Source organism: Marmota marmota, unplaced genomic scaffold (assembly GCF_001458135.2).
Source record: "Marmota marmota marmota unplaced genomic scaffold, marMar, whole genome shotgun sequence".
NCBI classification, from domain to species: domain Eukaryota; kingdom Metazoa; phylum Chordata; class Mammalia; order Rodentia; family Sciuridae; genus Marmota; species Marmota marmota.
The window spans coordinates 47,391,611-47,406,265 of record NW_025999977.1 but is presented as its reverse complement, the minus strand read 5'-3'; the positions used below and the strand labels follow the sequence as shown (position 1 = coordinate 47,406,265).

General features: G+C 36.1%; 1 protein-coding gene across 1 annotated transcript in view; it reads right to left on the bottom strand.

Annotated features, from left to right (window-relative positions):
- Positions 1 to 9,888: 9,888 nt before the first annotated feature.
- The window catches only part of LOC107137479 (cytosolic 5'-nucleotidase 1B), a 27,698-nt gene continuing 22,931 nt past the window's right edge, over positions 9,889 to 14,655 (bottom strand). The window contains exon 10 of the mRNA XM_048804771.1: positions 9,889 to 10,920. Within this exon, the coding sequence (XP_048660728.1) occupies positions 10,303 to 10,920 (618 nt within the window). The 3' untranslated portion in view covers positions 9,889 to 10,302. The remainder of the gene's footprint in view (positions 10,921 to 14,655) is intronic.

Below are 14,655 nucleotides of genomic sequence, written 5' to 3'. Positions count from 1 at the left end.
AGGTACTTTTCTCTGAAGATTTGGATCTTTTCCTGCTACTCACATAGGGTACCACCTTCCCTATTAGCCTGTCTCGAATTTCCCTGGTGAAATCAATTCATACATCTGCTGGGAGAAATAGTACTTAGTTTATACCTTTCCAGAGATGAATATTTCTTTTTTTTCTTTATATGTTCTCTCTTTTGCTTGGTATTAAGGGAATGTCTCTATGCATGGAAAGTTGGAGCATAATAATGTTAATTCATGCACACTCTTACCTCGAGCATTCAGTCCTTCAGAATGCAGTTTAATGAGAACTGGTGTGGGTGACTTCCAACAACACCCTGTTCCTTGCTTTTGTGGTTCTGTGCAAATTTTTACTTCTATTGTTCTTCAAGGGCTAGCCAGTCAAAACAGCAGTTCATATTCATTGTTGTTTCTCCTAGGAAAACAAATGCCTTCTGAACAAGAGTAACTGTATTCTCTCTGAATTGGTGTGTTCTTGCCTTCATGTTGGCCTGATTTTGATTAGAAAATTTCTCACTGGCTTGTAGCATTTTGATGTTTTCAAGAAGATATTTTTAAAAAAATTTCATTCAGAATTTTTATTTATTCTTAAACAATGTTTGATCTAACTTAGCTTGTTGTGTTCAAAAGTCAACCATCCTTCAAATATTTTGTTTTAAAACACAAAGAAATCTTTTCTCTGTCACTTCTCATAGATTTAGCAGCTTTTACATGAAATAATATTGATATGCCTAGTGTGTTATCAGTTGTGTAGTAGGAAACTATTATAAATATTTGGAGCCCTTAATTAGTGGGGTTTCACTAATTGGATGTGTCTAATCTCTTTCAATTCTTAGCATATGCTGGTGAGTTATAATTATTGCATTTCAAAAGAAATCAGTGTATTTACTATAAAGTACTATAATATGGTTCTTTTGATCATTGTATTATGATTTAACTCAGACATCTTTATTCTTTGTGCAATTTCTCCAAACCCATGAAAGATGATATATAGCCCTCTGGCAGGAAACCAACATGCTGGGTTGGGCGCTGATTTAACCACCCTGATAAATAATTTACACTTGGGGATATTATACAGAAACCTTTTCAATTAACTTCTGTTGACAGAAAAACTAAATATAGTATAGTCAGTGAAAGAAATTTAACACATTCTTGCCCTATTAGGTAGAGATAACCTTATTTAAAATAATATCTCCTCTAGGAAATAAATATATTTGAGGCAAAAATTGAAAATAGTAATTATAGACATAAGAATTACATATTTACTATTGTTTTGGTTTTAGAGAAATTTTTAACATTTTTTGATATACTTTTAGTTTACTAAAAGTACCTGCTAGTAGAGCAAAATAATTAAAGGCTCTAAATTCTGAAATATTCTGGCTCAAATCCTAGGCCCATAAGGCTTTGGGCAAGTCACTTAACTTTTCTGAAGCCCCATTCCCACTACAATTTAAGAATAAGGATACCTTGAGGTGTTTCCTACAAGGATTGGCAGTAATATATGTAAAATATCTCTCATGAATAATGATAATTATTCTAGAAAGAACTTTCCCTAGCGAGTTTAATCACATGTTCCATTTAGTCCTGTTAATTGGTGATCTGCGGTCTTAGAGATTAATTTAAAAAGAAAATAAGCTCTCTTAAGCTTTTTCAATTATACATAAACTTACTTGAAAATTAATTGAGTCAGAAAATACTGAGTATTGCAGAAATAATTACATTGGCTTTTGCAAGTCATATTTAATAAACTGAAGGTATGCTGCTTATTGGAATATGCAGGATCTCCAGAAAGACCTGGAAGGTAGGAGACAAATACAATTTGACTGAACTATACAGAAGTGTCCAGGGGAATTTTTGACAGGATTTGATTTTTTTGTCAGTCTGTGTACTTCTTTGTACACATTCCAGCTTTCTTCATATGAATTCCCCATAACCAGTGAGTGTATTTGTCAAGAGTGAGAACAGAGGTACTCACAGGCTCTGTTATATTTCCCATTCCTGCTGCTGAATGAGAGTGTGAAGGAGAACCCTGCAGTGCCTTCACCAGTCAGAGGGGCTCTCCTCTCCTTGTGAAGACTGAACACTTTGCTAGGGCACAAAAGTGTCCTTCTATCAGAGCAGCTAAATTAGCTCCATCTACTAGGACCATCAATGGAGTGGTAGGCATTTCAGCTTTCAGGCTATTAATTAACTAATTAATTAGTTGATTAACCTATCATTTTGTGAGTAATTGACACATGACAGCTTCATGCCAGATGTTAGTGTGTAGAGAAGGTTGAAACACACTCCTGCCTCAGTGGTCACAGTCTGGTACTTGAGAACTCACACTAGCCTTTGACTCCCTTCTTGCCTCTACTTTTCTGGTTTGATTTGCAGCCAAGAAGTAGAAATAAACATTCCTAAATATTCCAGGGATTTTGTTATGAATGTCTTTCTAATCCATTCATGCCACCCAAAGCCCTTATGCAGGATTCTCCATCACCAGTTATTCTGCAATCTTATCACATTGCTTGCTAAAGGAAGCCCAGTATTTATTACATTTGTCCCAGATGGAAAACAGCTGTGATAAATTAATCCAGAAATCTCACACTGTGAAAAGTTATATAGATATTCTCTTAACTGTCAGTCTTTCTAAATATGAATAATGCATTCCCTATCCCTACCTATTTTGGAGTGTGGCTGGTTCAGTCACTTCTGTTTCTCTCTGAGATACAGTAGAGATAAAATGTTTCTTGAGCCAGGCTTACAATATTTAAATGATGGTGGAACGTGATGGACATTATTATCCAAAGTACATGTATGAAGACACAAATTGGTGTGAATATACTTTGTATACAACCAGAGATATGAAAACTTGTGCTCTGTATATGTAATAAGAATTGTAATGTAAGAATTGTAAACTTATCTATCATATATATTTTTTTTAAAAAGCTAATTAAAAATTTAAAATGTCACACCTAAGGCAAATAAGTTCAGCAAAACAAAAGTACATAATTACAAGGCCTACCTTACGAGTCACTTCAGGAGTATAAATTCTGTTCAAGGATTCATCTACTACAAATATTCCTGGTAATGTCCCCAAACATTCAATCTCAAAATTAACTTCTTCTCCTCCAATTAATACCTAATCAAGGTTCTGGTTATCATTTGGCTCTCCAAATAAATTTCTTTACTTGGATACAATTTATTACTAAAGGAAAGAGGTTTTCTCCTCCTTTGTTGACGTTATTCTTCATTATGGACAATTATTTCAACAAATTTAAATATATGAGGCTAAAGCTTATACTTTGTACAACTGAATCTCCACCAAAGAAATGCCATGCTGGCCACCTTTCTCATTGTCCCTTGGCCCTCCACCTTTTTAAGCTGCAATACTTAGTTTCTTTGCCCATGTCTTCCATACATACAATGGCTTGGTCATTGGCAAAGTGGCTTTTATTTGCACATTTATGTTTTTCCTCTCTGGTCAGTAATCCCAGTAGTTTGTTTTCTTTGTAAGAAATAGAATCCATCACAGATATTTTAAGGGCAGAAGGATAGACTATAAAAAGTAGGTGCCTACAAAATAATGGGAAGGGCTAGAAGAATGAGATTAATTATGAAACAGGAATGACTCCAAAAATAGTGAAGAACTGACCTCTGGGGGAAGTTCCTGCTTTTGGCTATGATCTGGAAGGTGGGAAACCTGGAGTTTCAACACAGCACCACAGGAAATGATCTTGGGATCAGGAAACTGGGATCAGGATGCCTCCACAGCCACTGCAGCCTTGTCTCAACATCCACTAAGAGATGAGCCATCACAGGATCATCAACAGTTTGCCCCTGTTGCCTTCTGTCTTCAAAACAAACAAAATAAAACACAAAAAGCAAATCTGAACGAAAAGAGGTGGCTGTCTCCAAGACCTTCTTTCCAGTAGAAAATGGCCAGAAGCACTAGGAAGAAGGCTTCTTTCTCAATTCTTCTTGCAAAATCTCACCCTAGGGGCATCCGCCTGGTAGAAAATGGTTTTCCACCACAATGCAGGCAATGCAGTTTGTGTTTTGTTTTTGTTTGTAAACTTTCTACCCTAAGCAAGATGAAAAGGACACTTTTAGATACGAAAGAAAATTGAACAACAATCTACCATATCCAAATGTTTCACATCCTATCCATCTCACAATATTTCTATAAATTTAACATAAATTTATGCGAGGTGGCCCATCTGGCACACACTGTTTTCATGTAATCTCTGAATGCTTATGTATGTATTCATTGTGGATATTATAAAAATAGTGCCCTAGAGTTGATTGTAAGTTATACTTCGTGTAATTACTGCTGGAGATTTGGTTTATTACGATCCCCTGAGGATACTGTACTAATGAGATTAGGTATTTAAAAAGCATATCAATAAACCTACCTGTATCATATGAACAATGAAAAAAATAGCAAGACAAATCCCTACTGAAAAGAAGAGCACACTCATTTGGGTTCCTACCTCTCACATTTACTTTAATGGAGATGTAGAACCCCAAATCAGTTATTCCTTTTATTTCTATTTTGCTACATATTTTTCTTAGTAAAATATTGCCACTTTTGTAGTATTCAATTATTTTTTTTCCAAAATGTCCCAAAATACAGCCGTCTTATTTTTTTCTAGTCCACGAAAAAAAAAAAAAAAGCATTCAGAGAGGAATAAAAAAATACACATCCACACCTTCTCCAAAAAGGCCTCAGTGACTTTTGCAACATCCCCAACTTCATTTATCTATAGGATGGCTCTTGACAGCTTTGTGCGAACCTTTTAAAGTTCAGCCAAGCCAGCTGCATGATCAACACAAAGACAATAGCTCCCACACACGGGGTTACATGGATTAAAGAACCCGATCCATCAGTAAATCTGCCAGATGGCAGTGGAAGAAAGCTTGTAACTCTCTCACTTTCATTTCAACAGCAGCAAACAATGTTCAATGTTTAAAATAAACTCTTCCAGATGAGCTAAAGATAAACTCTGAGGTGGGTGGACTTGGGCTTGCTGGGCTGCAGCTCCGAAGTGTGTGATTACATTAAGGCAAAACCCCCGGGTAGGACCCGCTTCTGTCAACAGATTGCTTAGACTTGGACACTTACTACGTGAAGCCATTTCCTGTGCTTTCATGGGTTGGTGGCAGAAACTTGTTTTGCTTTTTTTCACAAACTAATAATCATTATACTTTCCTGGGCTCAGCATTTCCTCAAGCCATGTGGACATCTTCAAAATATACCTAAAATGCCACCATGTATGTAGGTCCATACAGAGTTTATTTGCAACTTAAAATTTGACTTATTCATCTCACTACTTTTGTAGTAGTGAAAGAGGGAGTTATTGGAAGGGTTTAACATCAATTTACTCTGCCAATAGCTGAATACCTACCTAGATCTATAGGATGTATCAAAATAGAGAAAGTTACCAGTACTTTCTTGGGTCTGAATTTATAAAGAAAGTTAGGAACACATTTCTGTGATTGTTTTATAATACACTCAAATACCCAAAAAACGGAAGGACAGGTTGTAATATATCATATACAACATGGCAACTTCTAAAAAGATACATTGAAAAAAAACATTAAATATTCAGAAACTCACTTATCTAACAAAACCAGTAAAAACTTTTTTTTTAAATGGAGAAACAAGGCTGATAATGAAATTTAATTTTAAGAACCAACTATGAAAACACTTTAGGACCATATATATAAAATAATCATTTCAGTACATTGGTATATTTTTAAAAATACAATAATTCTCAAATTTAATTTAGAAGTCTTTGGAGAAATATGATTCACTGCACAGAAAATATTTGTCTCCAGTTCTTCCAAATTGAAACTTGACTGAAATGCAAATGATAGCTCTATTTTATACAATAGAAGCCCTCTTATTTGAAATTGGTTGGTTACGTGAAAAAGTTGATCAAAGAATGTAATTAGAAAGGATGAAACATGCATCACAAAAATGCTATTTGAATTGAAAAGTATAGCTTGTTCATTCATTTGCCTATCTGCTGATCTAAAGCTAAGGGTTTATTTGCCATCTTTGGTTGTTTTTTCTGAGCATAGATTTAGTTGGAATTCCATCTTCTTACACTATACTCTTAATAGTACAGTCTATGATTTCCAGGTATTATGTTTTTTAAATGAGCTTGAAGTTGTTTGTGAAGGATGAAATGCTGATCTCTTTTATATTTTTATGATACTTATTTTTAATATATGAAGGTTAGAAACTTTTTTCACAATAAATTTCTAGAAATGTGCCTTCGTTTATATGTGGCAGAACACTTAGCTTACTTTTCAGACATTCTTCTTGTTTGGATTCATATTTCATTGGTTTGTACTGATTACTAACTTGTGTGATGATAAATAACAAGCACAGCTATTACATACCCATGTTGGTCTGAGTTTCTGTTTTGTCTCCTGTATCCTCAGACATTAGGATAATGCCTGGTATATAACAGGTATTCTAATATTTGTTAAAGGAATAAATGAATGGTACACAGCTTATTCTTCCTAAGTACATTAATAGATTAGGAGGATGCACAGAGGTGGGCATGTCATAGAGAAGAGCCCATCAGCCTAGAATATTCACATGTTACAGGACAACAGTCAATATATTTGTCAAAAAGAATGGAGAATCAGTTATTACAGCATGTTTGTTAGATGGAGATCGCTTGTGTGATTCTACTGTACTTTTACTAAACATCTGGCTTAGCAAAATATCTTCCTTACTGTCTGCATAAAACTGAGTACACCTTCTAAATTTCCTCTAGAAATTAAATACCTTCCTCCATGTTAACCTGTAACTAATTTAACTCCCCATCATCCGTAGTTTTGTGAAACATCTGAAGCTCTCTTTAGGGACAAAGCTCTTAGAGGGTGATTAGTAACATGTTCTCTCTTCAGTGTTCCTTAAGACATTTGGAATCAATTAAATATTTAAATACAGATTTTCTCAGATCTCTGGCCAGGCCCAGCAGGTTTGTCAGAAGAGGGAGTTGGAGGCAGATAACTGCTATTCCTCACACCAGAATGTATATCTGGAGATATATTTAAAAATACAGACTTCCTGGTCTGCAGGCAAATAGTCGTACAAGATTAGAAATAAGGAAAAAGAACAGCAGCATTACAGAGTCAGAGGAGTTGCTATACACACAACAACTACTATCACACACCATTCTTGAGGACAAACAAAAAGTGAAAGCACCAAGTTGGAAGACTACTAGTTGCACAAGTACAATGGGACAGCCTAGACTAGCTCCGAGTGGATTTTACATTCTCAAAATATTGTAAAAAAAAAAAAAAACAAAAAAAAACCCCAGAACAATATGTAAGAATATGTCACACAGACTCTGTCTGACCCACAGAACCTTAAATATTTACAACCTGGCTTTTGACAAAAAAAAAAAAAAAAAAAAAAAAAATATTGGCTGGATCTTCCATTAAGAGTTTTGTTTCTATTTCGAGTACTCATCTAACCATCACTATTGCAAATTATTATGAACAGTAATGATCAGGTGCAGGAGGAAAGAAGAAATGAATATGCCATAGGAGCCAAACACTTTTTCTAAATGCTTTAAGTTCTCTGTCATTTTCATTCACGGAGTAATCCTTTAAAGTAAGCATTTCATAGTTCAGTGATAGAGCCAAGAAAAAAAAAATGCTCAGAAATGAAGTAACTTGCCAAGGTCACTAGGGGAGTTCAGTTGGGGAGCTGTCAATTAAGCCCAATGGGTTTTTTGCATGTACAAATTGGTCACAATGAACTCCACTATTATGTATAATTATAATACACCAGTAAAAATACATAAGTGAAACCTATTTTCTAATTAAATGCTACTTAGAACACCACTATATTAACATAATTCCTCTGCATGAAGTTGAGGCAGAAGCTCAGCAACTTCACCCCATCTCAGAACAAGCTGCTTGCAATAGAAGTCAGTTTTTCAAAAAATGAAGCCAAAAATCAGCATGAAAAATAGGTTTTCAATTCTATTTCTTCAATTATCTGACAACATACAGGGAATACTTTGCTGAGGGTCAGAGTAAGTAAGTATCAAAGTAAAGAGCTCTTGCCTATTTCTTTCCTTAGTGAAAGGGTTAGAAGTGAGTCAGTGTAAGGGAGAAAGCAGAGAAGCAAAGGGCTGGAAGTCTTTGAAATCTAACTAGTCAGACTGGCGCTATTTGTCCTGAATTCCAATGGACCCAGTGGTGGGAAGGACATCTTCCTAACGGCAGCTCATTTTACTTTAATAGTTGGTATTCCCAGACAAGTTTTTAGTTTTCCATCATGATAAATTAATATATCCTATTTTATTGTGGTGCCACAAACAAGCCCTCTGAAAGACTCAAAAGGCCCAAATCCCCTGAAAAGCATCAGGTATCAAACTGCAGCCAGAAAAGATGGTATTAAATGAAAAAAAGAGGCTCCTTTTTAATGAAGTAGAGGTGTAGGACAGATTTATTAGCTTCCATTTTTCCAAGTTGCATTGTGTGTATTTCCTGCCCACATTTCCAAGTTCAGCAGGTCTCTTTGTAGAATTACTTTTTAAAATAGTGTTTTAAAGAACATGATGCAGCTACACCTGCAGAGACACACCTGTGATGATAGAAACAGTTTCTTGTATTCACAGCATAATGCTCTAACAGAAAACAGACTTTCTGTGTGATCTGCCAAGACCTTGCCATTCTTGAAAATAACTGATACTGGTAACTATGTATTAGAAATGGCCTTAAAAATAATAACCAGTCAAGGATTAGTCCAAGCCAAATGGTCATTAAAAATCAATGGAGCTCCTTATCTATATCATAATTCCTTTTTCTAACATCAGGAGATGGCAAGACAACTGCAATTATAGTCCATACTTGTGATGCTATAACACAGATGCCTACAATATTCCTTTTTAGGCTCAGCTACTTGTATGCACACTCATCATCTTTTTTCTTACTCCCTATTAGATACTATCCTATGATTTTTCAAGGGGGAAAAGCTAATAACAACATAAATCCTCCTTTGGAGAATTCATATTCTAAATGTCTAACTGGATTTATGAATGAATAATTAGTGCACTTTAGGCAAAGGTACAAAGACTAAAGGAAACAAAGTGGGAAGAGAATTGTTTCTGCCTACAAGGACTGGAGAAAGCATACTTGAGATGCACCTAAGGGTTAAGTAGTAGTCCCCAAGGAAAAAGAGAGGGTATTCCAGCATGAAAGAACATAATGAAAGGCCCAGAGGCAAGAGACTCTTCTATATTCAGGACTGAGTTATCCAATGGAATGACTAAGATATTCTGTTCAAAACAATAGTCACTAGAAATGTACCTGTGTAAATAAACATTAAGATCAGAAATTTAGTTCTCAATTATACTTCAAGTACTCAGTACCCCACATCTTTTGTCTGTCCTCTTGAACTGTACAGAATCTTTCCATTATTATTGCAGTAAGTTCCATTATATATGGCAAGTCTGTCCCTAGTTCATGGAGACTCTCAAATGTATACTAAAGAATTAAATAAGATTATATAAACTGCTATATTTAACAAAGGCCCTTTTAGAATAGCCTTGGGGGACAATATCCTGCAACTTTACTATAGCTTATTTGATCCTCCCAATTTCTTGAGTAAAATTCTTTTGAAGAAAGAATTCTATAGTTAAAACCAACCAAACAAAAAGACCCCAAAAACTAAAAGAAAATCATCATAGGTCTTGAAGCAGGGATGTGAAGCCATGACAGATTTGAGTTTTACTAATATCACTTCTGAGACCAGGGTGCAAGGTATGCTAAAAGGAGACTGGATTTAACAAGACCAGATAGGCTAACAAGGACAGGACAAAGAACTGCATTCAGTGTCACTTATAAAGAAATACAAGTGAAAAATCTGCATCAGTAAGTTTATTTATGTGTACACACCGGGCATATTATTGCCACACAAAAGCCACAGTAGTGAACACTTTTAACTCTTTAGCCATGAAGCACAAAGATATTTGAAATACATCTTAAGATAGCTATTTTAAGTAACCAATTCTTAAGCAGTTGTAAAATCTGCTTGTCCAATTATAATTTTTAAAATATAATTGCATTCATTATACTCATACATTTAAAACGTGTTTGCTCAAAATTTGATACCCGAAAATAACCTTTTCAGTACCTTGAAAATATTCCCATGTATTTTCTTAGCAGTACTATTGTAAACCAAAATTGTTTTCCCAAGTAGCAAGAGCTCAAGCCACACCATTCCTGATCACAGATATAACTGATATATTTCATAAACAGCTCTTTCACTCCTTGTTCCTATTTTAATATGCCAACCATCACTTCACTGATATCCCAGAGTTTTCTTGCTACAGAGTCATCCATCGCTTTGGGCAACAGTTCTTCCTCCTTACAATCCCCAAAGTATCTTCCTGACACACCTTCCACCTCTGGTGAAGAGGCTAAGTAGATGGAAGTCTGGGCACCTTCTAGTGGCGTTTTGAAGAAAGCCCATGACACCAAATTGAAAAGTGGTTTCACCAGCAGTGGAATGTGAATGTGCCTCCCCAGATTAGTCCGCACGATGCCGGGATGCAATACGTTGACAGTAACATTTGTGCCTTCTAAGCGGCGAGCTAATTCTCTGGTAAAAAGAATGTTAGCCAGTTTGCTCCGGCTATAACAGAAGCTTTTATTGTAGCTCTGCTCACTGTTCAAGTCTTCAAAGTTGATTTCTCCATATTTATAAAGTTTAGAAGAAACGACCACAATCCTGCTGGGAGCTGAACTCTTGAGGAGTCCCAGGAGCAGGCTGGTGAGCAGGAAGTGCCCCAGGTGGTTCACCCCGAACTGCATCTCAAACCCATCCTCCGTCTTGGTGTAAGGGCACTGGAAGACACCGGCATTGTTGATCAAGACGTCCAGTCTAGGCTCTTCCTTCACATATAAAAAGAGAATGGCAGAATTATGAACATAGGCTTCCAGTTGCTCCTCCTGTTCACGATAAATATGTTTTAATAAAAAAAAAGAACTTGAGACTAAAAACACGTTTCTGGGCTATGGATCAGAGAGCTAGTTGAATACTGACAATTTTGTTTTTCATGGCCAGAGGGTTTCCTCTGGAGGAATTTCCTCAATTCAATACTGATATTCATAATCTCACCCCACAACTTCTTTTTCTCACTTAAATAATATGAAAACACTTATTCATAGTAATCTGTCAGTAAGAGAAAATCTGTAGAAACTAAATCTAAGACCTGAATTTCTGGTCTTATGCTTTTATAACAATAACACACACACACACACACACACACTTTGGTTTCATTAGAAAGTTGATTATCTGATCCATACCAACGTCTTTCTTAAAAACAGAAATATATTTGGAGATTAGATACTCCTATGATTCCAGATTTCTTCCCTTAATTTCAGTTTAACTAAGAAAATATCAATTTGGGAGTTAGCATGTTAATGCTGAGTTCATATCAAAATCACTGTAAGTGTACCTATGATAAAATTTTTAAAAATTCTTGGAAAATATTAAAATTCCATAAAATTTTTCTATGAACTTCTAACAACTGAAAGAGAAATGGAAATAAAATTATTTTCATCCTTAGTGGGGCCTTGCTTTCAGCATTTCATATGAAACCTCATTTTCTTTTTATAACCCTATAAGCAAACTGATGCACAGATGCTGGATGACTTATCTAGTGTCACAGAGTTCACAAGCAACAAAACCAAGAATCACACCCGAAGATAAAATCTTTTGATGGTAAAGTCCCTTCTCTTAATTATTAAAGTAGTTTGGCTTTCTAATTGGGATTTTTGAAGCATAGCTACAGTGAGTAAACTAGAAATAGTCAGCAGTTTATTCCCAGACCTACTGGACATTAGGAGCCAAGTTCAGATGTGTTACACTGTATTTCTCCCAAGTGTAAATGGCACCTTGGGAACAGAATGACCTCAGGCATTTCCTTAAAACTAGGACAAGCAACAGAGGTCAGGGATGGAAACTTAACACCTGACAGAATGTCATGAATATATCAAAGAGTAAGAACAAAAATTAAGCAGGTAATATAAAAATATATAACACAGTGACTCATAAGTACAAGTCTCACAACAGTGAAGGAGACAAAAGGGTTGGGGCCATAGGATCAACAAACACCTTTAACCTCCAACACAACGGTGGAATTCAGTTCTTTTTTTCCTTATATGAAAACTTTTTTTAAACTTCAAGAAGCCCCTAATTTAGGAGATGTGAATAGTCAGAATTCTGTACCTTGACCATATTTTCTAGAAACTGCATTTTCTACAAAGACCTAAAATTTAGACTGTTCTCATAAGAAGTCTTTTCATTTCCTAAACCATTTAAGATGGTCTTTTCTTGCCTTTCTTGAGTTCTTTCTTTTGCTGGACAGAGAAAAAAGAAATGTACAACATGTTCCAGGTGTAAAGACAAAGGGATGACCCATGCTTAAATTAATTCTAGGTCAAATTTCATGTTTCACTGGCTTTTTTACCAAGTTTAAGTGAAAAGAAAAACGTTAAATTTCACAAGTGTTATCAAAGCCTACCTGTCAGAGGATTAACTATTTCTCATTCTAACCTAAGAATCTTTTCATTTTCCAATAGTCAACTTCAAAAACAAGGCAAGAGTTCACCCATGGGGGAAAGAAAGGAATGTTCTTTTTCACTAATCCTTTGGAAAGATTTCCTGAATTAATCATTTCTGAGCCATCCTTCTTTGCTGAGATAGTGTTATTTTAGGACTTCATCATTTACTATTTTTTTTTAATTCTAGAAGATAAATGAGATAAATACCAAGAATACCAACCAACCTGTGGGAAGCCTACAATTCCACTCCCCCCCCCCACTTTTAATTATAGTCACCAGACTTCCTTCAGAAGCAGGCAGAAAGGTAAATGCTTAGAAGCAAGGATGACGACTTTGTCATCTCCTTGTCCTTACCTTTAAACTGGTTCTGCCTCAAGATGTCAAAATAACAGAGGTATTAGGAATGAATGAGTGTGTGTGTGTGTGATTATCAATCACCAATCCCATTTACATTTATAATGCTTTCAAAATTTCTTAGATGGTGATTACTTCTTATCTAGAGTATTATGATGAAATACTAGCAATAATACAACAAACAAAAAACCTAACTCCTGGGAGAAACAGTTCCCACACTGCAACAAGATGATCTTAGAGCATGGGGGGTACAAACCCACAGGATGTGCTGTGGAATATTTTAAATTTTTGAAAGAAGCAATGCTACTCTGCTCAATACCTAAAAGCTAGTTACTACAGGTAGTTAAGGTTTCAACATTATATTGTATTCTACTCCTTTGAGGAGATCGTTTCTTGTGGAGCTGAGTTTTTAGAACTTTTTAGCAGCTTCTCTAATAAATTGCAAGTGCAAGGCTAAAAAGTTATGTAGAACAGGAAGCAAGGGTAGCTGTATCCAATCTGATCCCAAAGTTGGAGAAATTGGTGTAGTGATCAACAGGCACACACTTTCCATTAAAGAGTATGGCTAAAAATGAAATATTTTTTCTTTGAATTGTGTAGATTACATTTTAAACAGTTACTGAACTGCTAGGACATAAATATTTATTAGGTTGTCTGGATCTAACTACATCCCCCATGACCTTGAAGACATTTCTCTGGCTTAAGGGCATCTTGAAAAATTTATTATATTTAGGAACCTCTGCTTTAGCCTGAAAGACACATTTCATACAGGGCCATTTCTGTGACAGCAACCTTTAAATCCTCCCTTTTGAATGCCTTCTGGCAGATCACCTCTGCAACAGTCTCAGTCTCATCAGAAGGTTCCACTTTAGTGGAACATTTACCACCTGCCCAAAGATAGCTTCATCCCTCACTGTCCAGCAGGCAAGAGTATACAATAGGTGACCAAATATAGGCTATGAAGACAGACCACTGGTTAAGCTACATTACCTTTCTATGCCTTAATTTTTCACATACAATAGAGATAATTCCTGTGTCACAGGGTTGCTGTGAAGATTCCATGACGACAAAAGCCAAAGGCATTTTATTTTCACTTAACAGTTGTTTTTTTGAAAGTACATAAAATGCTTGGTACTTATGCTGGCATACAATTAACCTCAATAATGCAAGATGTATTATTCTTAGTTTCTATTCCTGTTTGAAGTACGATCACTAGGATTTCAAGCTCCATTCTATTTTAAAAGCATGCCAGAGTCTGGTTAGGGATGGCATTAATGAGTTCATCGGTGGCAACAACAAGTGACATTCCCTTAGATAGCAGAAATAAAAAACCAAAACGGGTGTGGAAAATAAGCATTGGTCCAAGCCTCTTGGCTAGCAACCCTCTTCCAGTGCTCTTAGGCTCTGTGTAACAGAAGGCATGGTTTGGCACACATTCACTTATGACACAGGAAAAACAATTCAGAGACCAGGGGATGACTCCTGGGCCATCCTCACATAATAAAATGAAATGTTCAGAAACTGGCTTATGCACGGTTTTCCTCCGGGGCCCATTTCTTAACATCCTCAGCAGGCAGTTCCCCTTCTTTCTCAAGCCTGCCCCTCCTCGGCTGGTGGCTCAGTGGCTGCTCCTGCCAGGAACCTCAGCCATCCCCAAGGTCACACCCCGGACTCCAGCCAGCTCCTCGGCGCCGGCCCCTCGGCCCC